The 25,610-nt window shown below is 45.3% G+C and overlaps 1 protein-coding gene and 1 pseudogene across 1 annotated transcript; both read right to left on the bottom strand.

The window, feature by feature from the left end:
- Positions 1 to 1,563: 1,563 nt before the first annotated feature.
- On the bottom strand, positions 1,564 to 17,753 carry Coil (coilin). The gene is made up of 7 exons (XM_021176782.1): positions 17,492 to 17,753; positions 9,986 to 11,081; positions 9,778 to 9,864; positions 9,502 to 9,549; positions 7,300 to 7,369; positions 4,053 to 4,141; positions 1,564 to 2,512 (listed from the first exon to the last, which is right to left on the bottom strand). Exons 1-7 carry the CDS (start codon positions 17,743 to 17,745, stop codon positions 2,438 to 2,440), a joined length of 1,719 nt encoding a protein of 572 aa, XP_021032441.1. The 5' UTR covers positions 17,746 to 17,753; the 3' UTR covers positions 1,564 to 2,437.
- Positions 17,754 to 22,030: 4,277 nt separating this feature from the next.
- On the bottom strand, positions 22,031 to 22,333 carry LOC110304543 (annotated as a pseudogene).
- Positions 22,334 to 25,610: the final 3,277 nt, after the last annotated feature.

Below are 25,610 nucleotides of genomic sequence, written 5' to 3'. Positions count from 1 at the left end.
TATCTTTTATGTTTTTCAATGCATGTGTCCATTTCTTTATATTAATACACATTTTATCATGTGGCTGCTATCTTGACATGCTAGTATTTTTCCTATTTTTATTTGAGAAATAATTTTATTTATCATAAAAAGTGACTGGGGATGTGTCTGTGTGTGTGCGTAAAAAGGTCAGAAGTCTCCACTCTGCTTTTTCTGTTTATAGATTTAAAATTTTTTATTTCAACCGGCTTACACTCAGGAAGCTGAGACACGGGCAAGCAAATCTCCATGAACTTGAGGCCAGTTTGGTCTACTCAGCAAGAGTTCCAGGCTAGCCAGAGCTCGTTAATTAGACACTGTGTCAGAATTTATTAATGTAATGATGTGTATGTCTGGGTGGGGGGATGTGCTCATGGGGCAGGTGCTCAAGGCATCAGACAGAGATGCTGGGACTTGAACTCATGTCCTCTGCAAATGCAGAATGTGTTCTTAACCACTGAGCCCATTCCAGCCCTTTATAAAGAAATACACAAATACTTCATAGGGGAAGAAACCCAGTCAACACATGGCTGTGTACATAAATAAAGCCAAAGTTCCATAAAACAAATTTTAATTCACTGGACATGATACACGTATTTTTCTAAATGTTTGCATTTTTCAGAGCTGCAAATGAACCCTAAGGAGGTTTTTATTATCTTTTTTTTTTTTAGACAGGGTTTCTCTGTACAGCCCTGGCTGTCCTGGAACTCACTTTGTAGATCTGGCTGGCCTCGAACTCAGAAATCTGCCTGCCACTGCCTCCCGAGTGCTGGGATTAAAGGCATGCACCACCACGCCCGGCTAAAGATTATTTATTATTATATGTAAGTAGACTGTAGCTGTCTTCAGACAGACACACCAGAAGAGGGCGTCAGATATCATTACAGATGATTGTGAGCCACCATGTGGTTGCTGGGATTTGAACTCAGGACCTCTGGAAGAGCAGTCAGGGCTCTTTTTTTTAAGATTTATTTATTTATTATAAGTAAGTACACTGTAGTTGTCTAGACACTCCAGAAGAGGGAGTCAGATCTCCTTACGGATGGTTGTGAACCACTATGTGGTTGCTGGGATTTGAACTCAGGACCTCTGGAAGAGCAGTCAGGGCTCTTTTTTTTAAGATTTATTTATTTATTATAAGTAAGTACACTGTAGTTGTCTAGACACTCCAGAAGAGGGAGTCAGATCTCCTTACGGATGGTTGTGAACCACTATGTGGTTGCTGGGATTTGAACTCCGGACCTTTGGAAGAGCAGTCGGGTGCTTATACCCACTGAGCCATCTCACCAGCCCGCAGTCAGTGCTCTTAACCACTGAGCCATATCTCTCTACCCCCATATATATATATATATATATATACACACACACACATATATATATATATATTTTTTTTTTTTGAGATACTTTCTCACTATGTAGCCCAGGCTTTCCCTGAACTTGTAAACCTCCTGTGTTAGCCGCCCAGGTGCAAAGCAAGCCTCCTTGTTATGAACATGATTATAAACCAAGTTAACTATTGGCAGAACTAAAACATAACTCAGAGTGGACATTGACTTTGATATGATTTTATTTAAAAATTTGCAAGGTTGAAGGAGGAATCTGATTTTTTGTTCAAAGAAAGCAATTTTGCACTTTATATTCAGCCTTTAGCTTCATGCTGAAGAAAACAACAGAAAAGGAAATTTCTGTTTAAGATCCTCTCTTCAGTTATGAGAAGCCCAAGTTCCTTGGATTGTGCAGCAAGGTCCCTTGCCCCAGCCTGGTCTGAGGCTCACACGCAGCCTTCCGGCAGTGGGAGGCCAGCGCTGTCCACACGATACAACAAGGATGCCTCCCCACTGCGGGCTGCACGGGCTCCCAGGAGTCCTGTGTTTCACATCTGGAAAGTGTGAAAGGACTCTTTAACTCATTGCCTCCGACAAATCCAACCCCACTAACTCCCGAGGAGAGCAGGAAGAAACTGTGGAATGGGCGAGATGCTCTATGCTTCACAGAACAGCTCACATGTCAAAAATTAAGTCAAGAAACATGCCTTAGTACTTCACAATGTGACTTAAAAGAAACAAAGCAAGATGCACAGCACATTCTTGTGTGTGGTACTGTAAACTCCTACGGACGATTGCTACTAGTAGCCAAACAGGTGTGAAGGAGCCTAGCACACCGCCATTTTGGTCAGCACCCAGGTTTTCAAGTGGGTTACTGAATTTAGCCAGAAGGAAATAAGGATCTATAAACTAACAACTTTGTTACTCTAAATGATGAGGTAGATTTTTTTTTCCTAATATGGTAAAGTGAAGATAAACAGAAAGTCTACACAACATTTAGTCTTCTTTTTAAAATCTTCAGGCTATAACCATGGTCCCAAACAATGCGGTTATGGAGCGCGGGGTGGCGAGGCCAGAGGTCAGATCCAGACGCACTATGTACTTGAGATGCTACCTGAAGAGTCAATGATCAGCCTCGGATCGATCAACTCTTTCCAGAGCACAGTGATCTAAGGGGAAAATACAAAACACCACACTTAAGTCATTTTTGACTCCATGTAAGCTAAAAACTATAGATTAGTTAAGCAAGTTTCTGCGAAGAATGGTTAGATAATGAAAATACTTTCAAAGCTAATAAAACTGAGTTTAATCACTTTTGTTTGTTTGTTTGTTTGTTTGTTTTTGTTTTTCGAGACAGGGTTTCTCTGCGTAGCCCTGGCTGTCCTGGAACTCACTTTGTAGACCAGGCTATCCTAGGACAGAACTACCACATAGTGTACCAATAGAGAGAGACGCCCCTAGCACTCTGCAAGGGTGAATGATGAGAGCCATCTAGTGTCAAAAAGGGGAAACTACAGGTTTTCTGCTTGCATCTTTCTACATATTTTTTTAAAAGTATGTTTAAATACTTATATTTATATATGCAATCATAGAAGCACAGGAAATGAGGCCAAACCATCTGATGCTGCCACAAACCCTAAGAACCTGTTTCTAGGGAAAAAAAAAAACCCTGAAAGTATCTTATACCTTAAAATAAAAACACAGGCAAGCGCAGGGCATGATAGTGCAAGCTTTTAATCCCAGCACTTGGGAGGCAGAGGCAGGAGGAGAGCCTGATCTACAAAATGAGTCTGGGACAGCCAGGGCTCTGTAACTGTCTCTAAACAAACAAACAAACAAACAAACAGATAAATAAAAACACAGGCAAGCCCCAAGTCTGGTTGAGAGTTCAAACAAAATGTGAATTTTCAGCACTGAAATATAATAGCAACTAAACACAATGTTTCAAGTGCAAGCACAAGAGGGAGTGTTGCCTAACCATACTCAAGCTGCCCAGAAGTTGCCACCAGCAGCTGAGCTGGCTCCCAACACAGGGCACCATGTGCTTTCCAGGAGGTTAGGGCTGTCGAGATGGCTCATCAGGAAAGGTGCCTGCTGCCAAGTCCAAGCCCCGGGATCCACGCGGTGGAAGAACAGAGCAGACGACTGGAGGTTGTCTTCTGACCTCCACACACATGCGACCGACCGCACACGGTCACACACAAATAAATCTAACTTAAAAATTAAAATAAAATGGAACATCAGAGGGCAGAATCCCCATGTTATGTCATTCTTTATGCCATCTATGCTACTCCAGGTCAGCACTGGGGAACCTGAGGGCAGTAACCACTTGTCAGGCACACGGTGCAGGCTTCGGAGCTCACATTTCCTCCTGATGTTAGTCTGGTCTCCTGGCTAAGCTCAAGCTATAGCAATGGCTCTCCAAGTAGTGGGCACCATAAAGTCTGACACAAGTCAATCCCCTAAGGAAACCTACCTGACTAAGATTTTAAAGCAGTGCTGTGCTTTTAGACAAGGACACAGTGTTTGTGCGGTTCAGGTGGGCTCTGGGAAGTTCATGATGGCACCTACTTAGAAACTTGACACTTGTTGGCTATTCAAAGGAAGATGCCCCCAGTGCCCTGATGCAGTTCAGGAAGCTGCAATGTCAGCTTTTGTCCCCACCCCCACCCATCAAAGGAAAGTGTTAAGAGTGGCCAGCATGCCTACCCTCTTCTCCTGAGTCACAGCGTATTCCACCACCTCAGTTCCGTTTTCATTGTGATAGACCAAATCAAACTTCCCAGGTTCTTTCAAAGCTGAAACCAGAGGGTACAGACAGTAAGTCACTTCTCCATGGTTAAGATGTTCTTCCTGGGGATTTCAAACCACTGGGAGGCAGCTGTGTTACCTGGGGACATATAGGAAAGGGGAATATAATACAGCTATCAAAGACATGGCCGCCTTAGCATCTCTCAGAGATGAGACCGCCTCATCAGAATGAGACAGGCTTGATAAACACACTGGGTGCACCCATGGAGAATGTGCAACCACGGGTATTCCTCAGGGAAGGTACAGAACGCTGCTGTCATCAGAAATCATGGATGCCTAAACTTAGAAAAACGAGCAGGCTTCAGCCTTGGACAGTAATTTGGGATCAGAAAATGTTGATACAAGCCGAAACCATTCAAACAACCGGTAACTGACCGGCAAAATTATGAACGTCTGAAAAACATTATAAAAATATTCACCAAAGCACTGAAAACCTTGCCAGGGATGCAGTTCAGTTGGTAGACTTTCCCTAGCATGCAGCCAGCCCTGGGTTCATCTCTCTGCACCCCATAAAGCTAGGCGTGGTCATCTGAAACTCTAGCCCTGAGGAGGAGAATCAGGTCAAGGCCATCACTGGCTACACAGCAAGGTCCACACAAGGATCTACAAGACTCCAGCTCAAAACAAACAAACAGACAAGCAAGCAAATGGGAGGAGGAGGAGCAGGGGCTCAGCAAGCAGAGGTGCTTGTAGTAGAAGCTTTAAGACCTGAGTTTGATGGCCAAGTACCCACATGGTGGAAGGAGAAAACCAACTCTTGAAAGTTGTCCTGAACTCCACATGCCTACACATACACATAAGCCCATATATACATACATCCATAATACATGTTTTCTATAACAAAAACTGGGGGGAAGAGGGGTAAAAATTATGTGAATACAGTACTCATGTATGAAATTCTCCACACACAAAAAAATGGAAATTAAACACAACAAAACCCCCAAACTTTAATAATCTTTAATACAAAACAAAACACCAGCAAGGCATACTGTGTATTTGGATCTAGAAGAGCAGACACTGAGAAACCAAATGTTCCTTTTCTTTGTCCGAGGGAGAGCAGCCGCCTGCCCCCTGCAGCCTTCCTACTTCCTCCCTGCGCCTTGTGGGCGGCACTGCTCCTTCTGGGCTTGGATGTGCTGAGCTGTGTTGTGCTGCAAGCTACACCTTGCAACAGCTCTGTAAAGTGTCCTTTTTCACTTGGCAGGCTTTTTGGGTTGGTTTGAGCCCTCCTGCCTCAGCATCAGAGTGCTGTGACTTGAGCCACTTTGCAAAGCTTTGGGCTGGAGTCGCCTGACATCTTCATCCTGTTCATCACAGCCAGAACAGTCAATTCACTTCGGGAAGCTCACAGCAGGCACAGCGCCACCATTCCCACTGCTGGCCAAGCCACACGTACAACTCTGCTCACCTCAACCATGAGCCCTTCCTGCATCTATGCCCCTGTTTGTTGTTGTTTTGAGGCACAGGTTCTTATTGGGCCGGTTGGGCTGGCTAGTCACCGAGCCCCAGAACTCTACCTGTCCCCACTTCCACAGCACTAGGGTGGGGTCCAGGCACCCACCATCATGCCAGGCTTTTGTCTAACATGGGTTCTGAGGTCAAGCTCTGGTCCTGAGCATCCTCCAGGAACTCCATCATCTCCTTATTTATCCAGCTTCCTGCTTAGGTACCCATGCTATATACAGTAAGCTATATACAGTAAAAGCCCGCATTCAGGCTATAAGGATTGATGGGTGTAGCTAACCAGGGATAATGGAGAGAGGGCCATTTACAGTAATATGCCACCCTCTAGCACATTCCAGGCCCTGGGTCAACCAATCTCCAACATCACAAAAATATACGTAAAAGCATAAACTTATACATATAAAATGTCTGAAATGTGTGTATATTTAATACACAAAAGTATGTTCATTTGCCAACCTTCTGAGTGGATTTTGTTCACTGAAATGATGGAATATAATCAGTGCTCTTAATGTGTGTGTGTATATATATATATATATATATATATATACACACATACACACATGTGTATATGTATGTATATGTATACATACACATATATGTATATGTGCACACATATATACATGTATATATGTGTGTGTATGTGTATATGTATGTATATATATACATACATATACACATACACACACACACCCCATATCCCTATTATTTATAACTTTCCCTTTCTGGTTTATTTTAAATTTCTTTTTCTTCTTTTGTTTTCTTGTAGGGCTTTTTGGCTTTGCTTTTTTGTTGTTGTTGTTGTTTGTTTTGAGACATGGTCTTATATAGCCCGGGCTGACCTCTAACTTTCTTTGTGACCTCTAACTTTTTGACTGTAACTCTGAGGATGACCTTGAAATTCTAATCTTCCTGTCTCAGCCTCCTGGCTTCTGGGATTACAGGAATGTCCCAACAGTTTCAGGCAGTGCTGGAGCTGGACATGGGCTTCTTTGTATATGCTAGGCAGGCACGCCATCTCTAGTCTTCTCGCCATACATTATAGCTTTAGAAAGTATCTCACTGGACAGCTCAGGCTGCCCTTAAGCTTGCGATGCTCCGGACTCTTCCGCCCTTGAGGGCCCGGGATCAGACTTGAGTGAGCACAGCCAAGCTGAGAGGAGAGGACAGGGAATGCAGTACAGACTGGGCTCTATGCCCACCTGTCAAGTGGGCAGAAGCCATGAGTCTGAGCCCTAACACAAGACAGAGGTAAGAAAAGGACACCGAAGCGTAACGGTCCTCAGGGTGATCGGGGTGCAGAGTCTCCTCTGCACCCTTTATTGTAGCCTCCCTGAGCCCGCATTCAGTTTAGGTTTCTGAGAAGTAATTGCTTTTGCAGTTCACAGTCACTGGGGTGTAAAATCTTCACCAGAGTGTATAAGACAGTGACAAGAGCAGCCAGCCCAACAGCTCTGACAGCCAGCCCGACATCTCCATCCCAGGAGAAGGTTCAGAGGCCCCTGAGGCTACAGTGTGCTGGCGGTGGCAAGCAGAGAATGGCACCTAGTCCCAGGTGAGTGGAGGCTGAGGGAGAGCGCTCCTCTAGGAGGAAAGGCTGTGCGGGAGCTACTGTGGTTATGGAGTCTCCTACCCACTAGGAGATGGATAGAGTATGTGCCACACTCATGCTTAAAACACTCACCTGGTAGTGAGGAGAGGACTTCTATGTCCACTTGCTGGGTCTCTGGATCATGACTTAATATTTTTCCTTCCTTCCAAAAATAAATGACCACGTCAAATATCTCTATGTAAAACACTATATTAAAGGTCACTGAGTAAGTAGACTTTAAAATGGCTACTTTTATGTAATATAAATTTATCTCCATAAATCAACATGTTAGGGAAGAATAAAAACAACAGACTTATAAGCACTCTACCTGAATATACAGAAAAATTGTTAGTGGTAAAATAGGCACACGGTAGTCATGACTGGCAGATACCTATAGCACTCGACAAAAGGTAAAAGCTATTATAGTTCCCCAGAATGGATGAGGCATGGCCAAGAAAGCAGGCTAAAGCCATGTGTTTGAGTGAGGAGTAGCAAGACAGCTTTCAGTGGGAGAGCCACATATACAGTGGTGCTTCCAAGCTAGCACTGCTGGGGCCGCTCCAAATCCCAGGTCCCCAGGTTCCAAAGCTGGTTTTCAGATGCACGAAGATGCACTGAATCTAGGTGTGATGGTGCATGCCTGCAATCCAAACACTCCAGAGGCAGAGGCAGAGGGTTATGAGTTCAAGGCCAGCTTGGACTACACAGTTAAAACACTGCCTCTCAAAATTATCAAGTCAGGGGGAGAGACTGGAGAGATGGCTCAAGGGTTAAGAGCAATAATGTCTGCTCTTCCAGAGGACCTGGGTTCAATTCCCAGCACCCACAACTGTCTGTGACCTCAGCTCCAGGGGATTTGACACCCTCGAATACATACATGCAGGCAAAACCACCAATGAACACAACATAAAAATAAATGAACCATAAAAAAAAAGTTAAAAAGAGGACCCACTGTCCTGTGCATATGGTTGACAATGGGAAGACAAATGGGCAGTGGGGCCATATACTGAAGCCAAGCGATGAGATCTTTTTCCTTGTTGTACTTCAAGACAAAGTTTCTCCGAGTAAAAGCCCCGGCTGTCCTCAGACTCACAGAGATCCATCTGCCTCCACCTCCCTCCAGGGTGCTGGGATCACAAAGGTGAATGCAACCCCACCTAGCTTCCAATCAGCTCTTTTTTTTTTAAAGATTTTATTTGTATGTATGTATGTATGTATGTATGTATGTATGTGTGTGTTAGTGGGTGCACCTGCGTGCTGGTGCCTGTGACCAGACAAGGGTGCTGGATCCCCTGAAGCTGGAGTTATGGACAGGCTTTTGAGCCACTTGACACAGATGCTGGGAACCAAACACCCGTTCTAAGAGCAGCGAACAAGCCCTCCTTGAAGCTGAGGTGTCTCTCCAGCCCCAGCATCGGCGCCTAACCTTACCCTTGGCACAGACAAGAAGTGTTCTCTTTCTCACTTGTTTTGCCTTTGCAGAACTGTGTATTTAATTCTTGGGACAGGCCCAGAGTTTGATCCTCAGAAGCACAACGGTCGGTCCCCTGTCCCCCACACGGAGCTCCTCATTCTGATTCGGTCCCCTTCTCAAGTATCAGCGGCATTAGCCTGGGAGACTTCATGATAAACGTCCATGAGCCTCGCACCTTCACTTCATGACATTATTTACCAACAGTGTCTACATTACCCACGCAAGTATTAAGGTATTATATAAATACGTCAGCACGGGCTGGAGAGATGGCTCATTGGTTAAGAGCACTGACTGCTCTTCCGGAGGTCCAGAGTTCAAATCCCAGCAATCACATGGTGGCTCACAACCACCCGTAATGAGATTTGACGCCCTCTCCTGGTGGGTTTGAAGACAGCTACAGTGTACTTATTTCTAATAAATCTTTGGGCCAGAGCCAGCGAGGTTGACCAGAGTGAGCAGAGGTCCTAAAATTTCAATTCCCAACAACCACATGAAGGCTCACAACCGACTACAGTGTATACTCATATACATAAAATAAATCTTTGGAAAAAAAAAAAAGCTTTTGAAAAGGGATCTATGTTAGCCCAGCGGGCTTCATATCCAAAACTCCGGAGTGCTAGGATTATAGGTGGGTGCTATGTTGGACAAGTTTCTGATATACTGAATTTAATCTTTTTTTTTTTCTTTTTAAAGAGACAGAGGCTCATTATATTGTCCAGGCTAGCTGTGAATGGTTTCCTGCCTCTGAGTCCTGGGTGCCTAGGACAACAGATGCACCCCACCACCAACTAAGTTCATTATTTTCATAGAAACAGGCTTACCTTGTAATCAGAGACATCAGGAGAGTAGTCGGATGTGAGTTCCAAAAGCTAAAACAGAAGAAAAAAACCCTTCAGTCTCTTAGGACTCCTCCTTCCTACCCCAAGAACTTGGGCGGTGCAGAGGTGGCCATTCCCACCCATCTGAGGCCCCACCATGACTCCTGACAATTGCAGGAGTCAGTTGTCTTTGTCAACATTACTTAATGAGATTCACTAAGGAAGTGTGTAGGGGGGTAACCTTGTTTTTGTTATGGTCAGTGCTGTTTTAAAATATACCTTAAATGCAATCTTTTCTCCGACTTGAGGGGCAGCTGCCAGCAGTGGTAATAGACTATAGTCCTTCTTGGGGGGCTCTACTGGATTCTGGAAAACAGACATGTGCCTTCATTACTGGTGAGGGAATGAGAGCCCACGCCATGCCACAGGGTTGAGAAAAGCTGCTTGGGGAACGGGGGAGGGCAGCTCACAAACATTACCCGCTTACCTGGATCACCACAGATGAGTTTGTTAGAATATCGTTTAACTGTCTCTGCTTCTGACTCTCAGAGCTTCTATTAAAGACACAGGAGACCGCTTGCCCTCGCCCTCGCCCTCGGCCCCGAACACCCCGGCCCCTCAGTCCCTTCCCAAACAAGAAGTCCTCTCCTCGCCCCCATCCTCTTCCCAAACTGGTGGGGACAGGCGCACTGGGGGGACCAGGAGCTTGTCTGCCTCTGTTTGAGTCAGAAGGCTTCCATCCCATAATACCCGGAGTCTCCAATGACAGCCCCGGACCGGAACACCCTTGCCCGGCAAAGAGGCCAGTTGGCTTTAAGAAGCCAGATGCGCCCTCAAGCATGTTCTTGGACACCAGGAACTGGTCTTCCGACTCTGAACTGGAGTCTGAACTGGATGACGAGGTTCTGGAGGCCTTGCCCTTGCCGGAGCTGAAGGTAAAGCCAGGCTTCGAGGCCTGCCTGTTGGCAGCTGCAGGCTTGGTAGCAGGTGCATCTTTCAACAGCTCAGCTGACAGCTTCTCTGAAAAGGTGACCTCCTGCATCATGACACTGCAGTGGCCATCGCTGACTGACTCTGGGCAGGACTCAGACCCTGACAGGTGGCCTGAGCTACTTTTTAGCCCCGTGCTGCTTCTCCTCCGGGCTTTACCGAGGCTTTTGGGGGAGGCCCTGGGGAAGCTGCAGTTCTGTGAGGCCCCCTCTTTAGGTGTCTGTTGTTTGGAAGACTTGGAGGCCCTGGTCTGCTTCTTCTGTTCACACTTCTCCTTTCTTTTCGAAGACTTCTTTTTGGTCTCTTCCTCGTCCTCTTCGGCTGGGCTGCCTGTCACTTTGCTCTTTTTCTTGCTCTTTGTCCGCCCCATCTCATCTGGGAGGAGTTTGGTTTCCAGGTCCGAGGCCTTCTCATTCTGGCCACTGTCCTCCTGCCTCTTGCAGTGCTTCTTCGAACACTTGTATCCCTGATCTGTTTCCTCATCCTCCATCAACTTAAAAGCCCGTTTCTTTGCTTTCCTGCATGGGAAACTAGAGTCGCCACCATTGCTTACTATCAGGTTCTCAGGGAGTCCTTGGTCTTCTAACTTAACCCTGTTGGAAGAGGAGAGAAGGCTCTGGTGAGCCCAGGTCCGACAAGCACAGGCCTGGCGTGCACTGGTGCAATGCCAAGACTGCAGACTGTCACAAAGCTAAGGATGGAAGACGCCACAAAATCACCCACACAACACAGCTCTTTCTTTCACGTGGCTGCTTTGTTTTATCTTTGTTGTTTTGAGTCAGGGTCTTGCTATGTCACCTTAGGTGGCCTGGAACTCACTATGGACACCAGGCTGGCCTCAGACTCACAGACATCCACAGTCTCTTCTTCCTGAGTGCTGGGATTAAAGGTGTGTGTATCATCATGCCCGGCTCACTGGGTCTAGTTTTATTAACTTCATGTAGACTGGGGCCCATGTGTTTCTCTCTAACTTATACATTAACCACAAACTAGGTTATCTTTCATTTCTGAGGTCCCAAATTACAACTCAAATAGGTAACTTGCTAAGACCCACAGCTGATAGATTAGTTACAGGAACGACAGTCTGACCTTGGTTTGCCTAACTTCAAAACTCACAATCTTTTTTTTTTTTTTTTTATACAATATAAATTTTTAAAAATTGAGAATTTCATACATACAAAAATTTATTTCAGTCACACAAACAAACACCAACTTCCATCTTCTCTCAGATGCCCCAACTTCAGGCCCTTTTTCTTAACTAACAATCGTCTTCTTATATGTGCGTTAGCCATCCTAAAAGGCGAACATATTAACCGTCGGGCTTTGTGTTAGAATGAGTAAAGACATACAATGACTCTGAGTATTAAGTAGGGAAAATGTGCTGCACATATTCATAATGGGCTGTTACTCAGCTGTAAAGGTATATAATTTCCATCAGTGTGGAGGCAGTGGGAGGGCAGCATGCTATAGGGAGACAAATGCCACACATGTTCACTTACATGAAGACTTAATAAGAAAAAAATCACAAGAAGTAGAAAATAGGTAGTAGTTATCAGAACCTAAGGAGGCTGTGGGGGAAGGAAAGCCACTCCTGTACACTCTGATAGAAAGACTAAATTCTAATGTTCCTCTGTAGTATAGGACAGCAGTGGTGGACAATAATTAACTGTCCTCAAAGAGCTCCACAAGAGGCTTCCCACTTTCTTTCTTTCTCCTTCCTTCCTTCCTTTTTTTCCTTCCTTCTTTGGAAGACACTGGTTATCTTTACCTGGCTTGAATTCAGTGATCAACCTGTCTCTGCTAGCCAAATGTGAAGATTAAAATAGGTGAGTCTGAAAAAGGGCTTTCAGGGCTAGAGAGATGGCTCAGCAGTTAACAACACTGACTGCTCTGTCAAAGGTCCTGAGTTCAAATCCCAGCAACCACATGGTGGTTCACAATCATCTGTAATGAGATCTGCTGTCCTCTTCTGGAGTGCCTGAAGACAGCTACAGTGTACGTACATATAATAAATAAATAAACCTTAAAAAAAGGAAGTGCTGGGGGCTGGAGAGATGGCTCAGTGGCTAAGAGCACTGTCTGCTCTTCCAGAGGTCCTAAGTTCAATTCCCAGCAACCACATGGTAACTCACAATCAACTGTAATGAGATCTAATGCCCTTTTCTGGTGTGTCTGAAAACAGTGACAGTGTACTCACATATATAAAATAAATAAATCTTAAAAAAAAAAAAAAGACAGTGATTTCACTGTCCCCCAAATAAAAAACAGTACGAGGAGCTGGGCAGTGGTGGCACACGCCTTTAATCCCAGCACCAGGAAGGTAGAGGCAGGTGGATTTCTGAGTTCGAGGCCAGCCTGGTCTACGGAGTGAGTTCCAGGACAGCCAGGGCTACACAGAGAAACCCTGTCTCGAAAAACCACCACCACCACCACCACCAAAACAAAACAAAACAAAACAAATAGTATAAGGAGAGAGATATGCCAATCAATTCTGATCATCACCATGTATGTATGTATATGTATGTATATATATATATATATATATATATATATATATATATATATATATGTGTGTGTGTGTGTGTGTATATATATACATATATATGTGTATATATATATGTATATATATATATGTGTGTGTGTGTGTGTGTGTGTATATATCTGGAAATGGCACACTGTACCCTACAAATATGTATAATAACGATATGCTAATTAAAGCACTTAAAATAATAAAATACAATGTTTCCCTATTCCCATTTGGGTTCTGAATTGTTTCAGCTGTGATGGTTATATTTATGTAAGCCTGGGAAGGTCACGGTGCAGGGCGCTCAGTGTGTCTATGGCTCAGCTTGTCTATGGCTTGTCTAAAATGGTTCCAGATGAGAATCCCACTGAGATCTCAAAACTGACAAAGGGCAACTTGATTTTGAGAACCTTCTCCGCTCCAGGTAGCTGGGACTCTCCCATGTCTCTGCTTATTTGATTTTGGTTTTTCCTGTGTAGCCCTGGCTGTCCTGGAACTCACTCTGTGGCCTCAAGATCAGAAATTCACCCACCTGCCTCTGCCTCCCAAGTACTGGGATTAAAGGTGTGCACCACCACTGTCTGATGGCTCTACTTCTCTCTCAGCTCTGAAGAGAGGTGTGTGTATGTGTGTGTGTGTGTGTGTGCAAGCGCCCCCTCTGGGAGCAAGAGAGACCGTTGGATCCCCTACAGCTGAACATAAGGTAGTTGGGAATCACTGTGTGTGGGTGCTGGGAACCAAACTCAAGACCCTGTCCCCTACAGAGCAGGCAGAGCTCTGCACTACTGGGCTGTCTCCCCAGCCCCTCTCCTTCTTTCTCTCTCTCTCTCTTAAATTTATTTGTTTTATGTATGTGAGTACACTGTAGCTGTACAGATGGTTGAGAGCCTTCATGTGATTGTTGGGAATTGAATTTTTAGGACCTCTGCTCGCTCGGGTCAACCCCACTCGCTCCGGTTGTCAACTCCATTAACTCAGTTCCTGTTCGCTCTGGCCCAAAGATTTATTTATTATTATACAGAAGTACACTTTAGCTGTCTTCTGACACACCAGAAGAGTACATCAGATTCCATTACACAGGTAGTTGTGCGCCACCATGTGGTTGCTGGGATTTGAACTCAAGACTTTCAGAAGAGCAGTCAGTGCTCTTATCCGCTGAGCCATCTCGCCAGCCCCCTCTCCTTCCCAATATGTGTCACTGGCCATGGTCCACTGTCCTTGCTCCTCTGTCCTCACAATGGCGAGATGGTGAGTTTAGTGATGACTCAGGAGATGGCTACCATGCTCATCTAGTGGCAGGTCTACTAAAACTACAATGACACCAGAAAGACTCACAGGATTCCTGTACCAGGATGACACACAAATGTGTTCTATCCCCGCCTCCAAGGCTCAGGGGACATCCGAGAGGAGAGGGGCGAAAATAATACAAGAGCTGACCTAGCCATTGTATGCATAGACTCACTTACAGGAGTGGCGGTCTGCAAACGAGCTACACAGGGCTGGACCTCTCAAAATCAACTGGGATGTGAGAAGGGTCTATGAGAGGCCTCTCCCCTTACCTGAGGAACTATTAAAAATAAACAGGACTAAGTAAAGTAAATTGCTTCCCTCAGTGCTTCAATCAATAGAGCACTAGCTGGGCAAGCCTGAGAACCATAGTGTGCTGGTGTGTATCTGTGATCCTAGCACTGGGAAGGCAGAGATAGACAGCAATAGACAAGACGCCTGGAGCTCACTAGCCAGGCCAGCCTAACTTTGCTCCAGGCTCAGTGAGAGACCGGTCTCAGGAAACTAAGGGGATTGAGAAAGACACTAGGCATCAACCTCTGGCTTCCACACTTAAGTTTACACACATGCCTGCACACCCAATGCTATGAGCACACATGCATTTAAGATGCAGACATACATACATACAATGAATCTGTTAGGGGAAGACAATTATAAGGAGGAAAAAAACAAACATAAGTAAAAAACCCTTAAATACTTAGTTGCTGTTTTTCTAAAATATTTTTTCAGATTTTATATATTTTTTTCTTTGTACGGCTGTTTTGACTGCGTATGTGTGCTATGTGTGCGCAGTACCCATGATGGCCAGAAAGAGGGCATCAGATTCCCCCTGGGACTATAATGAGCTATCTATCAGGAGGGACCTGAACCCTGAACAGGGGTCCTCGAAAAGAGCAGTCAGTGTTCTTAACCACTGAGCCGTCTCACCATCCCTCACATGTAGTTTTTTCCTATGGTCTACACCATTTACCACCAGGGCTAGCTGCAACCCACCTCTCTATCTCCCTGGACTGAACCCAGGGCCTCAGGCATCCTAGCTAGGAAGGCACTCATTCACTTACTGAGTGACATTTTCAGGCCCACAGAGGTCTTTCCAGGCGCAATTGTCCAGTTGAGGCATTTAGGAGAAACTTCCCTGTCATCTGCTGCAATTACTGCTTGTAACAGCTTTCACCGTTGTTTTTTTTTACATCATTAGCCATCATTACAAGAGTGTAATTCATGGGTGATTCATTCATTTAAGCATTAACTGTAGCCAGCAGCAAGTTATTAAGTCATTAGGCAGGGTACCTTTCAGGAGGTGAATTTAACAGGTGGGGACACAACCCCCTCTCTTGTTTAAATAGCCTTTAAAGGGCACTGGGAATGAGCTTGCTTCTGTCAGTAAGAAGGGAAAAAGAGGCTTGGCTGCCTGGAGTCAGCAGCAGGCAGACCTCCAATCCAAAGCTCAAGGCCCGCCTCCTCGTCTACACTAAGAGAACTTGCCTCAAAAAAGAAAGGGGGCGAGAGAAAGGGGAGGAGATGGAGAAGGTGGAAGAAGAGGGGAAGGGAGGGGAGAGAAGGGGAGGGGAAGAGAGGAGAGGAGAGAAGAGAGGAAGAGAGGTTTTAAATTTGGACTATTTCAAGTTGTCACCTGAAGCAGAATGATTAACAAGTCATAGTATTCCTGACAAGTATTCCTGATACAAAGATATGGTCATTGTTGCTAATTAATTTCCCTGATGTTCCGAAGAAATTTTGCAAATGTGGCACGCTCGACAGAAAGCAACATTAAACAAAGGCAAGCAAGAAATAGCCTGCTTTATAATTCCAATTTTTTTTTTTGGGGGGGGAGGGTTTTTGAGACAGGGTTTCTTTGTATAGCCCTGGCTGTCCTGGAACTCACTTTGTAGACCAGGCTGGCCTCGAACTCAGAAATTCGCCTGCCTCTGCCTCCCAAGTGCTAGGATTAAAGGCGTGCGCCACCACGCCCAGCCTATAATTCCAAATTTAACTCTCCGCAGCTGAAGCTTAGAGGTGTGTCTGGAAGTGGTGGGGGCATAGACAAGTATGTATGTATGCCAACTGGTATGACCAATCGCATCAGCCCGCCATCTGAGACAACTAAGTCACCTGCCAACTAGTCACACTACAGTGACTCCTGGATACTCACTTCAATGACAACAATGAAATTCTCCTTCTTGTTGTTTTGAGACAGGGTTTCTCTACCCAGCCCCCAACAGGCTCACTATGTGTAGATGAGAGTGGCTTCAAATTCAGAGATCTGCCTGCCTCTGCCTCCTGAGAGTTAGGACACAAGGTGTATTCTTTCTCTCTCTCTCTCTCTCTCTCTTTCTCTCTCATATTTGTTTCTTTTTGTTTTCCAAAACAGGGTTTCTCTGTGTAGCCTTGGCTGTCCTGGAACTCACTCTGCAGACCAGGCTGACCTCAAACTCAGAAACCCACCTGCCTCTGCCCTCCCAAGTGCTGGGATTAAAGGCGTGCGCCACCACTGGCCCGATTTTACCTTTTTTCTTTTTTAAACAGCTCTCACATATGCCAAGTATCCTATGTATCCAAGGATACTTTGAACTCCTGATCTTCCTGTCTGTCTTCACCTCCTCAGTGCGGGGATTCCTGGTTAGCCAGCTGGGAATCAAATCTAGGGCTTTGAGATAGGCAAGCAGTCAAGTAATGGAAACACACAGCCTCTGTGTGACACGTGAAATGCATTCCAATACCAATTGGAAGGGACCCAATGACACCTGAATGAGACACAGAATGACACCCACCAGAAGTGGACATTGCCAAGGCGCTAAGGTGGGCCATTCCATACATTACTCAGAAAACATCTCTGCTTCCTGCCTGCAAGTGCAGCCCAGAGAAGGCGGGTCTGTGGCATATTTGCGCCAGTGCACACTGCACACACAGCCTGGCAGAGTGAGCACTGGCCCTGCTCTTGAGCACCGGAGCTGCTCCAAGTTTAGTCCCCCTGAAATGAGAAGCGTCCCGGGGAACCCGGGGAAGGATGCTGCATCCTGGGCTGATGCTCCATCCTGGGCTGGACCACTCAGGATCTCGCGCACGTGCCTTTCCGCAGCTGGCTAGCTCGCTACCGGGATCCTGCATCCTGCGGTCCAGCAAGCGCCCCCGACCCGCACCCGTACCCCGAGCCGCGCGCCCCCACCCCCACCCCCGCGCGCTCCCGCGCACCTGAGGCTGTCGTTGTCTCTCACCAGGCGCGCGCTCTCGGCAGGGGGCAGCAGCCCCCCTTCCAGATAGAGGCCCAGGAGCGCCCCGGAACTGAAGCCGAAGCGCTGGCGGATGAGACTGATGAGATCCGTGACAACTCGACATCTGTTCAGGTCCACCAGAAGCCAGAAGACCGTGCAGTGTGGAGTGGCCGGCGGCGGGTAGTCAAATTGAAGCCGTAGCCTAACCGTCTCGGAGGCTGCCATCTTGCTCATGCTCGACGGAAGCCGAGAGGTTCCAAGGGCTTTCGCAGCGGCGTGCTCCGGCGGCCCGCCCCCGGCAGCAGCTAGCGTGCGCCGCCTGGGGGCGCAAGTAGGTCTGCAAGGCTCCCCTCGCGAGCTCCCCATTCTTTCCCAGGGCTGAACATACATGCAAGTTGACTGTCAGGATAGCTGCTACCATATCGGTTCGTGTAATTAAACAGAAACAAACCAAAAATCTATAAAATTAGTAAGCAGCAAGCCTGACTCGAGCCCCTGTAAATACGTTTTTACTTTTCTACCAAAAAGGTCAGGAAAGCACCAAATTGTGGTGTGTGTCCAAGCAGAAAATGAGAGAGGCTCGTGATGCGAGACTTAAAGTTGTCATAAGACTGTTTAAAACTCACACACACGTCCTTGGGGGCCTCAGGGGGTTCAGTGGGTCCTCTGTCCCTGACCAGATCAAGTGCTTTCCTTATCTTGACGCAGAACAGTATTCTGAAAGTGATGAAGGTCCAGAGAGTCAGAAAGCTAAATAAATACGAAGATTTTTTAAAAATTTTATTTTTAGGTTTTTCGAGACAGGGTTTCTCTGTGTAGCCCTGGCTGGCCTGGCACTCACTTTGTAGACCAGGCTGGCCTCGCACTCAGAAATCCGCCTGCCTCTGCCTCCCAAGTGCTGGGTTTAAAGACTTGCGCCACCACGCCCGGCTTTTTTTTTTTTTTTCCTTATATATTAAAAGCAAGGCTTGTTTTTTTTGGAAGCGATCAAGAAGCTAGAGGTGGGACTACAGCACTGACAACAGAGTGATTTCCTACCATGCACTAGACCTTGGGCTGTAGCCCCACCACAAAGGTATAAACTAGGAGGATTTTTAAAAAATGTAATGTTTAGAAAAGTTAAGAAAATCCCCCCAAGGTCACTAGAAGATTGAATGGAAGGGACTCAGCAATCAGTAAATACACTGGAAAAAAGTTCTCCTTCTGCTCGGCAGTGGTGGCCGCATGCCTTTAATGCCAGCACTTAGGAGGCAGAGGCAGGTGGACTTCTGAGTTCTGAGGCCAGCCTGGTCTACAGAGTGAGTTCCAGGACAGCCAGGGCTATACAGAGAAACCAAGGCTTTACAGGGAAAAAAAAAAAAGTTCTCCTTTAATTCTAATCCTGTAGATCTTTGGGATTAAATCACTGCTACTTTCTTTTGGTGTTAGGGTCAAAGTCAAAGACTTGTGTCATACCCAATAGGGAACTGCAGTACTCCACAGCTGAGCTCTAAGCTCCAGCCCTACATTACCATTACAGTTATCAGTGGTGCACAGCTAATCAAAGTAGCATAGAAAAGGGCATACATTAGTAACACGGTAATTAAATCTAGAAATGGACACAGACTTATCTATTAAACAAATGGACAATCTCTTTTTTTTTAAAGATTTATTTTATTATTATATCTAAGTACACTGTAGCTGTCTTCAGACACACCAGAGGAGGGCATCAGATTTTTTTTAAGGATGGTTGTGAGCCACCATGTGGTTGCTGGGATTTGAACTCATGACCTTTGGAAGAGCAGTCAGTGCTCTTATCCCCTGAGCCATCTCTCCAGCCCATGGACAATCTCTTGTGTGAGGATATTTAATCCAGGTACCCAGAGTTGAACCTCACTAAAGGGGATACTGACCCATAGTAGTTTGGGAGAATTTTGTTTGTATTTATAGATGTAAACTTCTGAGAAATTCTTCAGATGCATAGATAATATGGAAGGCTTTATGTGTTTGACTATCAGGAATTCCTTACACTCCAATTTAAATGCTAATATTAAAGGTTTATTTTTTAAGTATCTTAGGGGGATATAGAGATGGCTCAGGAGTTAAGCCGCAGATGCAACTTCCAGCACACACCTGGCTGCTCGAGAGGGTCTGTAACACCAGGTCTAGAGGATCCGACTCCTTCACACAGAAATAATTGCAGGCGAAACTCTAAGGAACATAGAATTAAAAAAAATAAATTTAAAAGAAGTATTTTTATCACCCTAGAAACCAAAAGCACAGGTTCTTCTTTCATCCTGTTAAAAACAAAGAGCTTTGGGGCTGGGGAGATGGCTCCAAGGTTAAGGATGGTGGCTGCCAAGCAGGACAACCTGAGGAAGGTCCCTGGGATTCCCATGGTAGGAGAAATTCAGAGCCAGCAAGCTGTCCTCTGACTACCAAGTGTGTCATAGCTTGCACATCCCCCTACAAAAAAAAATGCAGTTAAAATTATTTTTTTTTAAGTTTTTAATGACATTTCTTTATTTGTTAAGACAGGGTTTCTGTGTTTAGCCCGGGGCTGTCCTAGAATTCTTGTACACCAGGTTGGCTTGGAACTCATTGATCTGCTTGCCACTGCCTACAGAATGCTGATGTCACCTCCTCCAGCTCCCCCCCCCCGCCCCTTTTTTTTAAAGAAAGATTTTTATTTATTTAATATATGTGAGTACACTGTTGTCCTTCAGACACACCAAAAGAGGGCCTCAGAATCCATTACAGAGAGTTGTAAGCCACCATGTGGTTGTTAGGAATTGAACAGGGGACCTCTGGAAGAGTCATCAGTGCTCTTAACAGCTGAGCCATCTCTCCAGCCCTCCTCACAAGCAGGTCTTGGGACAGTTTCTCTCAATGGCAGTGTGACTACAGGTAGAGCACAACCACTCCAGGTAAGGCAAACCAATGTATGCATGATGGAGTGAAGACTAGCTAGCAAAACAAACCAATGCTCAGTGCTCATCTCCCACTGTCTGTGGGGCCATTATTTATACCCCTTCACCACAGGTCATTTCATGTGTCTGCTGTACCGAAAAGCATCATTTCACCCGGGTCTGCTTAAAGAAAACATTCTTTCACGTTTGTCAAGACATCCTTCCACCTCTGAACCCTCACCAAACCATTACACATAACTTTTCAAAGAAACAAGAAGTTTCTAACATTGGAGGAATGTTCATCTTTGTTTTCCACAGATGCAACAAATCTGCACAAATTCATGGCTCTATTAGCCACACATGGCTTTAAGCTACCTATTTCCCCTTAGGCCCCATACACATGACCCATTTTGCACATTTTTTTAGCTGAGATAAAGTTCCAGTCCCTAAAAGCTAAGCAATTTCCTCCTGAAGAGGCCAAGCTAGAGGCCAAGGTTTGGGTGAGATTGTTACATCTGCCCCTGCATCTCTTCAACATGCCATCTCAGCTCCTTTGGTTTGTATTTACTGCTCAGGTCTCTGACCATTTATAGCAGTTTGCCAAAATATATGTTTTCTAGTTTCTCCTGAATTTGAATTTTTCTGCTCATGTACTGAAACTGCTCTGACCTTAAACACATCCAGAGTGTAGGGAATGTGGGACCAAGATAGCCAAGAGGCATAAGAACTGTCAAGCTGAGTGAGCTCAAACCCTTGGAACCTGAGATTTGAGAACTGCAAGAACAGAGCCACTTCCAACTTGTCTCTATACCTGCTCTGCAACACAAATCCAAGACACCCAAGGGAGAGGACACCAGCAGGCACTCAGTCCCTTAGCAAGCACCAGTTCTTCTCCACACTGAGATCTCCAGATGGCCTTAGCCTTCCTAGGTATTCTCACTCCCTCCCCCCAAGAGATATATAATCCCCAGCTGGCCCCAATACAGTATGTGCCCACATCCATCCCCTACCCCCTCCAAAAGCAGTATTAACAAGCAATGACTGAGAACTTCATTAAAGATCACCTTGAGGAAGGACTGTCACCTATGGGACATACATAAGGCTTTTCTCCCACTGCTCCTGTACTGGGCACTGGCTCCCAATCAGACCCAACCCTGCTCTTCTCACCCTCTGCTTCCCTCTTCCTGGCTGGCAAACAGACACCCCATTCCCGACATCCTCTCCAGGTGGTACAACAGCAGTGCCTGGGTACCCAGAGAAGACACTCGGAACCACACCATTCACTCCAGACCCTGCTGTTCCCGACCAGTCCTGCCTGTAGCAGGCCCTATCATCCCGAAGGCAATCATCCCCTATGGACTCCCTGTTCTGGCTTTGTTCCTTCTCCTCAGGGATGGCATGCTGCTGGCTGCTGGACACCTCCAGCTGAGAGGGCAGTATGACACAAAAGCAGTTATGAGGTTTTTGGGCTTTTTTTTTATTTAAAAAGACAGCCAATTTATTTATTTTTAACTAGAAAATGGGTCTCTAGGTCTCTAGGAGTTGGCCGTGGGGCCCTCACTGCACATCTTGTTCCTTAGCACTGTTTCCAGAATCCTTCCTCACGTCTGGAAGAGGTGGAGGAAAAAAGATTAGGGGTGGATCTCCAGGCCTTCAAAGACATCTCCTGTTCTGAAGGCCAGGCCCACTGTGGCTGGGGTCTCTGGCCTTGCTACCTGAAAAGTGAAGCCACATTCCCTCAGAGTTTTATTCTCATCAAGGAGCTGGTTGTCCTTGAACAGCAGCTGCTCCTCAGGAGGCCTCTTCATGATGCCCTCAATGATGCGCTTGAGCTCCCACACTGTGCTTGACTCCTTGGCATCAGTGAAGATGGTGGTCTTCTTGTGCCGGATCACAAGAAACACAAACAACCCTGTGTCTGTTTCTGGCTCCATGCACCTCACTGGACTGAGAAGTGTCAACAACAGGCATTAAGTCTTTTCATTGCTCTGGGGCTGAGTTTCTCTGACTCTGACAAGGAATGGCTGGATTCAATTGGATATCTGCACCTGCAGGAGGCCTCTTAGGGTGTTGTTAATCTGAATTCATTAGTCTAATGCTGGTCTTTGCCCCATCTTATGCATATTGCAGAGGGCTGAGGCCTTCTGGATTATTTCTACGAATAAACTAAACAGATTCTAGGAACACCTACCCTATAATCCCTTTCCAAATGTCCTTGCTTACCACAGTTAAGACATCTGACAGTTTGATTTTTTCTTAAGACTTTTAGAATTTACTATCAGATTAGCATCATAAATGTGAGATCCAATATCTCTAATCTATTCTTCTATTGGTGCTGATGGTACCTTTAAAGGTCTAGTCATCCTTTTGCATTCTGAACTAGCATTTTCAAAAGCCAAGGATTCAGTTAATATTTTTCTGATTTCTGAATCTGATATGATTCTCTTTACAACTGAAGTCAATCTTTGCAAAAACCAGGGAAGGCTGCTTTGGGGCCTTGTGTATTTTAAGGAAAGGACTCACACCTTTCTGGTTCTTCAACCTCATCTCAAGCATTAAAAGCTGCTAAATGACATAGCATAAAAGTGTGTCATCAAATTCAAGCATCCTTTCTAAATCTTTTGTTGTTGTTGTTGTTGTTTGTTGTTTTGTTTTGTTGGTTTTTCTCTGTGTAGCCCTGGCTGTCCTGGAACTCACTTTGTAGACTAGGCTGGCCTCGAACTCAGAAATCCTCCTGCCTCTGCCTCCAGAGTGCTGGGATTAAAAGCGTGCACCACCACGCCTGGCTGAGGTTGGTTTTCTAATAACCTTGAACCAGCCCCTTTCAGTTTCATCATGTGGCTGGCAGAGTGGCAAGTTCTCTCCTAAATTCCTCAATCTGTGTCTGACTGTTTTTCCTAGGTCTTTCTAAGGCTTTTCTAAATTTCTGAGTCTGTGTCCAAGTATTTTTCTTATTCTCCTTTTCAGTCTAATTTTCCTGCTTATGCTTGGATCTTATCAATCCAGTGTTTTTTTGAGCAGGTACAGAAAGCCATGATGGCTATTAAGAATATAGTATAAGGGGCTGGAGAAATGGCTCAGCAGTTGAGAGCATGGACTGTTCTTCCAAAGGTCCAGCAACCACATGGTGGCTCACAACCATTCGTAACGAAATCTGGAGTGTCTGAAGACAGCTACAGTGTACTTACATATAATAAATAAATCCTTTAAAAATAATAAAGTATGAAATACCAAAATGCTAATAATGATAACTTGTTTTGAGCCAAGCGGAGCTTAGTTAGCTTTCTAAGCCTTCTCAAGTAACACTGGGCTGGGTCCTAAAGTCTAAAGTCTTCTTTTTTCTTTCTTTCTTTTTTTTTTTTTTTGCTTTTTCGAGACAGGGTTTCTCAGTGTAACCCTGGCTGTCCTCAAACTCAGAAATCTGCCTGCCTCTGTCTCCCAAGTGCTGGGATTAAAGTGCTGGGCACCACCACTGCCCAGCCTAAAGCTTTCTTTTATACCTCCCACCCCTAAGTCTCTCCTTGAGGACTTCCCAGGTGACTTACCAGATCTGATGGCTTCTCAGGTAGGTTGTCCTCAGCGGGAGTGATCACTCAGTGTCCCTGGGGCCCCTACCACAAGTCAGAGAGCCAAAATGTTATTTGAAAACCAAAAATCCCAGCCATTCAGTTATACTCAGGGGCCAGATGCTGGGGTAAAAGCCTGCCAGCTCAGAGAGGCAGAGAAAGCACCCTGCTGACCTTCCAACTCAACTCACTTCCCAGAAGGAAACAGCTCCTATCTGCCTCCCCAGGCTGTCTTAAATACCTTCGACTCAAAGCCCCTCCTATCTGTTCACTTCTGTTCATGCCTGGCTGTCAGCTGGTTTCTTGCTCTGCCTCTTGACCTTGGGTTGACTTTCTTTAGCTCTTGGATTAAAGTGTGTGATAGGTTTGAGCCACAATGAGAAACAGGGTTTTTTAAAAAAGATTTATTTATTTTTCCTATTTATATGAGTACACTGCTGCTGTCTTCAGCCACACACTAGAAGAACGTATCAGGCCGGGTGTGGTGGCGCACCCCTTTAATCCCAGCACTTGGGAGGCAGAGGCAGGNGGATGTATGAGTTCAAGGCCAGCCTGGTCTACAGAGTGAGTTCCAGGACAGCCAGGGCTATACAGAGAAACCCTGTCTCGAAAAACCAAAAAAAANANAAGAANAAGAAGAAGAAGAAGAAGAAGAAGAAGAAGAAGAAGAAGAAGAAGAAGAAGAAGAAGAAGGAAGAAAGAAGAAGGAAGAAAAGAAGAAGAAGGAAGAAAAGAAGAAAGAAGAAAAGAAGAAGAAAGAAGAAAAGAAGAAGAAAGAAGAAGAAGAAAGAAGAAAAGAAGAAGAAAAGAAGAAGAAAGAAGAAAAGAAGAAGAAAGAAGAAGAAGAAAGAAGAAAAGAAGAAGAAGAAGAAGAAAAGAAGAAGAAGAAAGAAGAAAAGAAGAAGAAAGAAGAAGAAGAAGGAGAAAGAAGAAGAATAATCAGATCCCATTACAGATGTTGTGAGCTACCCTGTGGTTGCTGGGAATTGAACTCAGGACCTCTGGACCTGGAAGACCTCTGGAAGTGCTCTTAACCACTGAGCCATCTTACCAGCCTGAGAATTTTTCAGTTCACATGCTCAGGGTTCACAGTGTGATCAATCAGGCAATGACTAATTACATTTTCAGTTGCTTCTCCTGTTAAAGAATTAGCAGTGGTAAGTACAAAAGGAACAGTTTCAAGCAATTGCAAACCATGGCTATAAGTAAACATATTAAAGCTGGATTGTTGAGCATTTCAAAAATAGTAGTTACAACATTAATTCAATTATTTGTGCTGAGTGCAGAGGACTCAAGAGAATAAACATGTGCTCCAATTATATATGCTGCCTTCCCATTAGATGAGCCACCTGTAAATACAGCAAGTTTATTCTCTATGGGATGCATGGGCAAATTTACAGGAGATGCATCCACAGAGGCAAATTGTAACTTGTCTTTTGGAAAATGATTATCTGTTGCGGCCCGCCCGCGGTCCACAACACGAACGGTTCAACTGAAAATGGCAGTTCAGGCTGAAAGAGAGGAAACTAGACGGGGCGGAAGAAACAATGGAGTCAAGACAACAAACATTCTGATCAAGACTCAATTTTATTAATTCCAGACACTCAGTTAATAAAGGAAGGGCGAGGGAACCCAATTTCCCGCC

This window comes from Mus caroli, chromosome 11, assembly GCF_900094665.2.
Source record: "Mus caroli chromosome 11, CAROLI_EIJ_v1.1, whole genome shotgun sequence".
NCBI classification, from domain to species: domain Eukaryota; kingdom Metazoa; phylum Chordata; class Mammalia; order Rodentia; family Muridae; genus Mus; species Mus caroli.
This window is presented reverse-complemented; position numbering and strand designations above follow the sequence as displayed.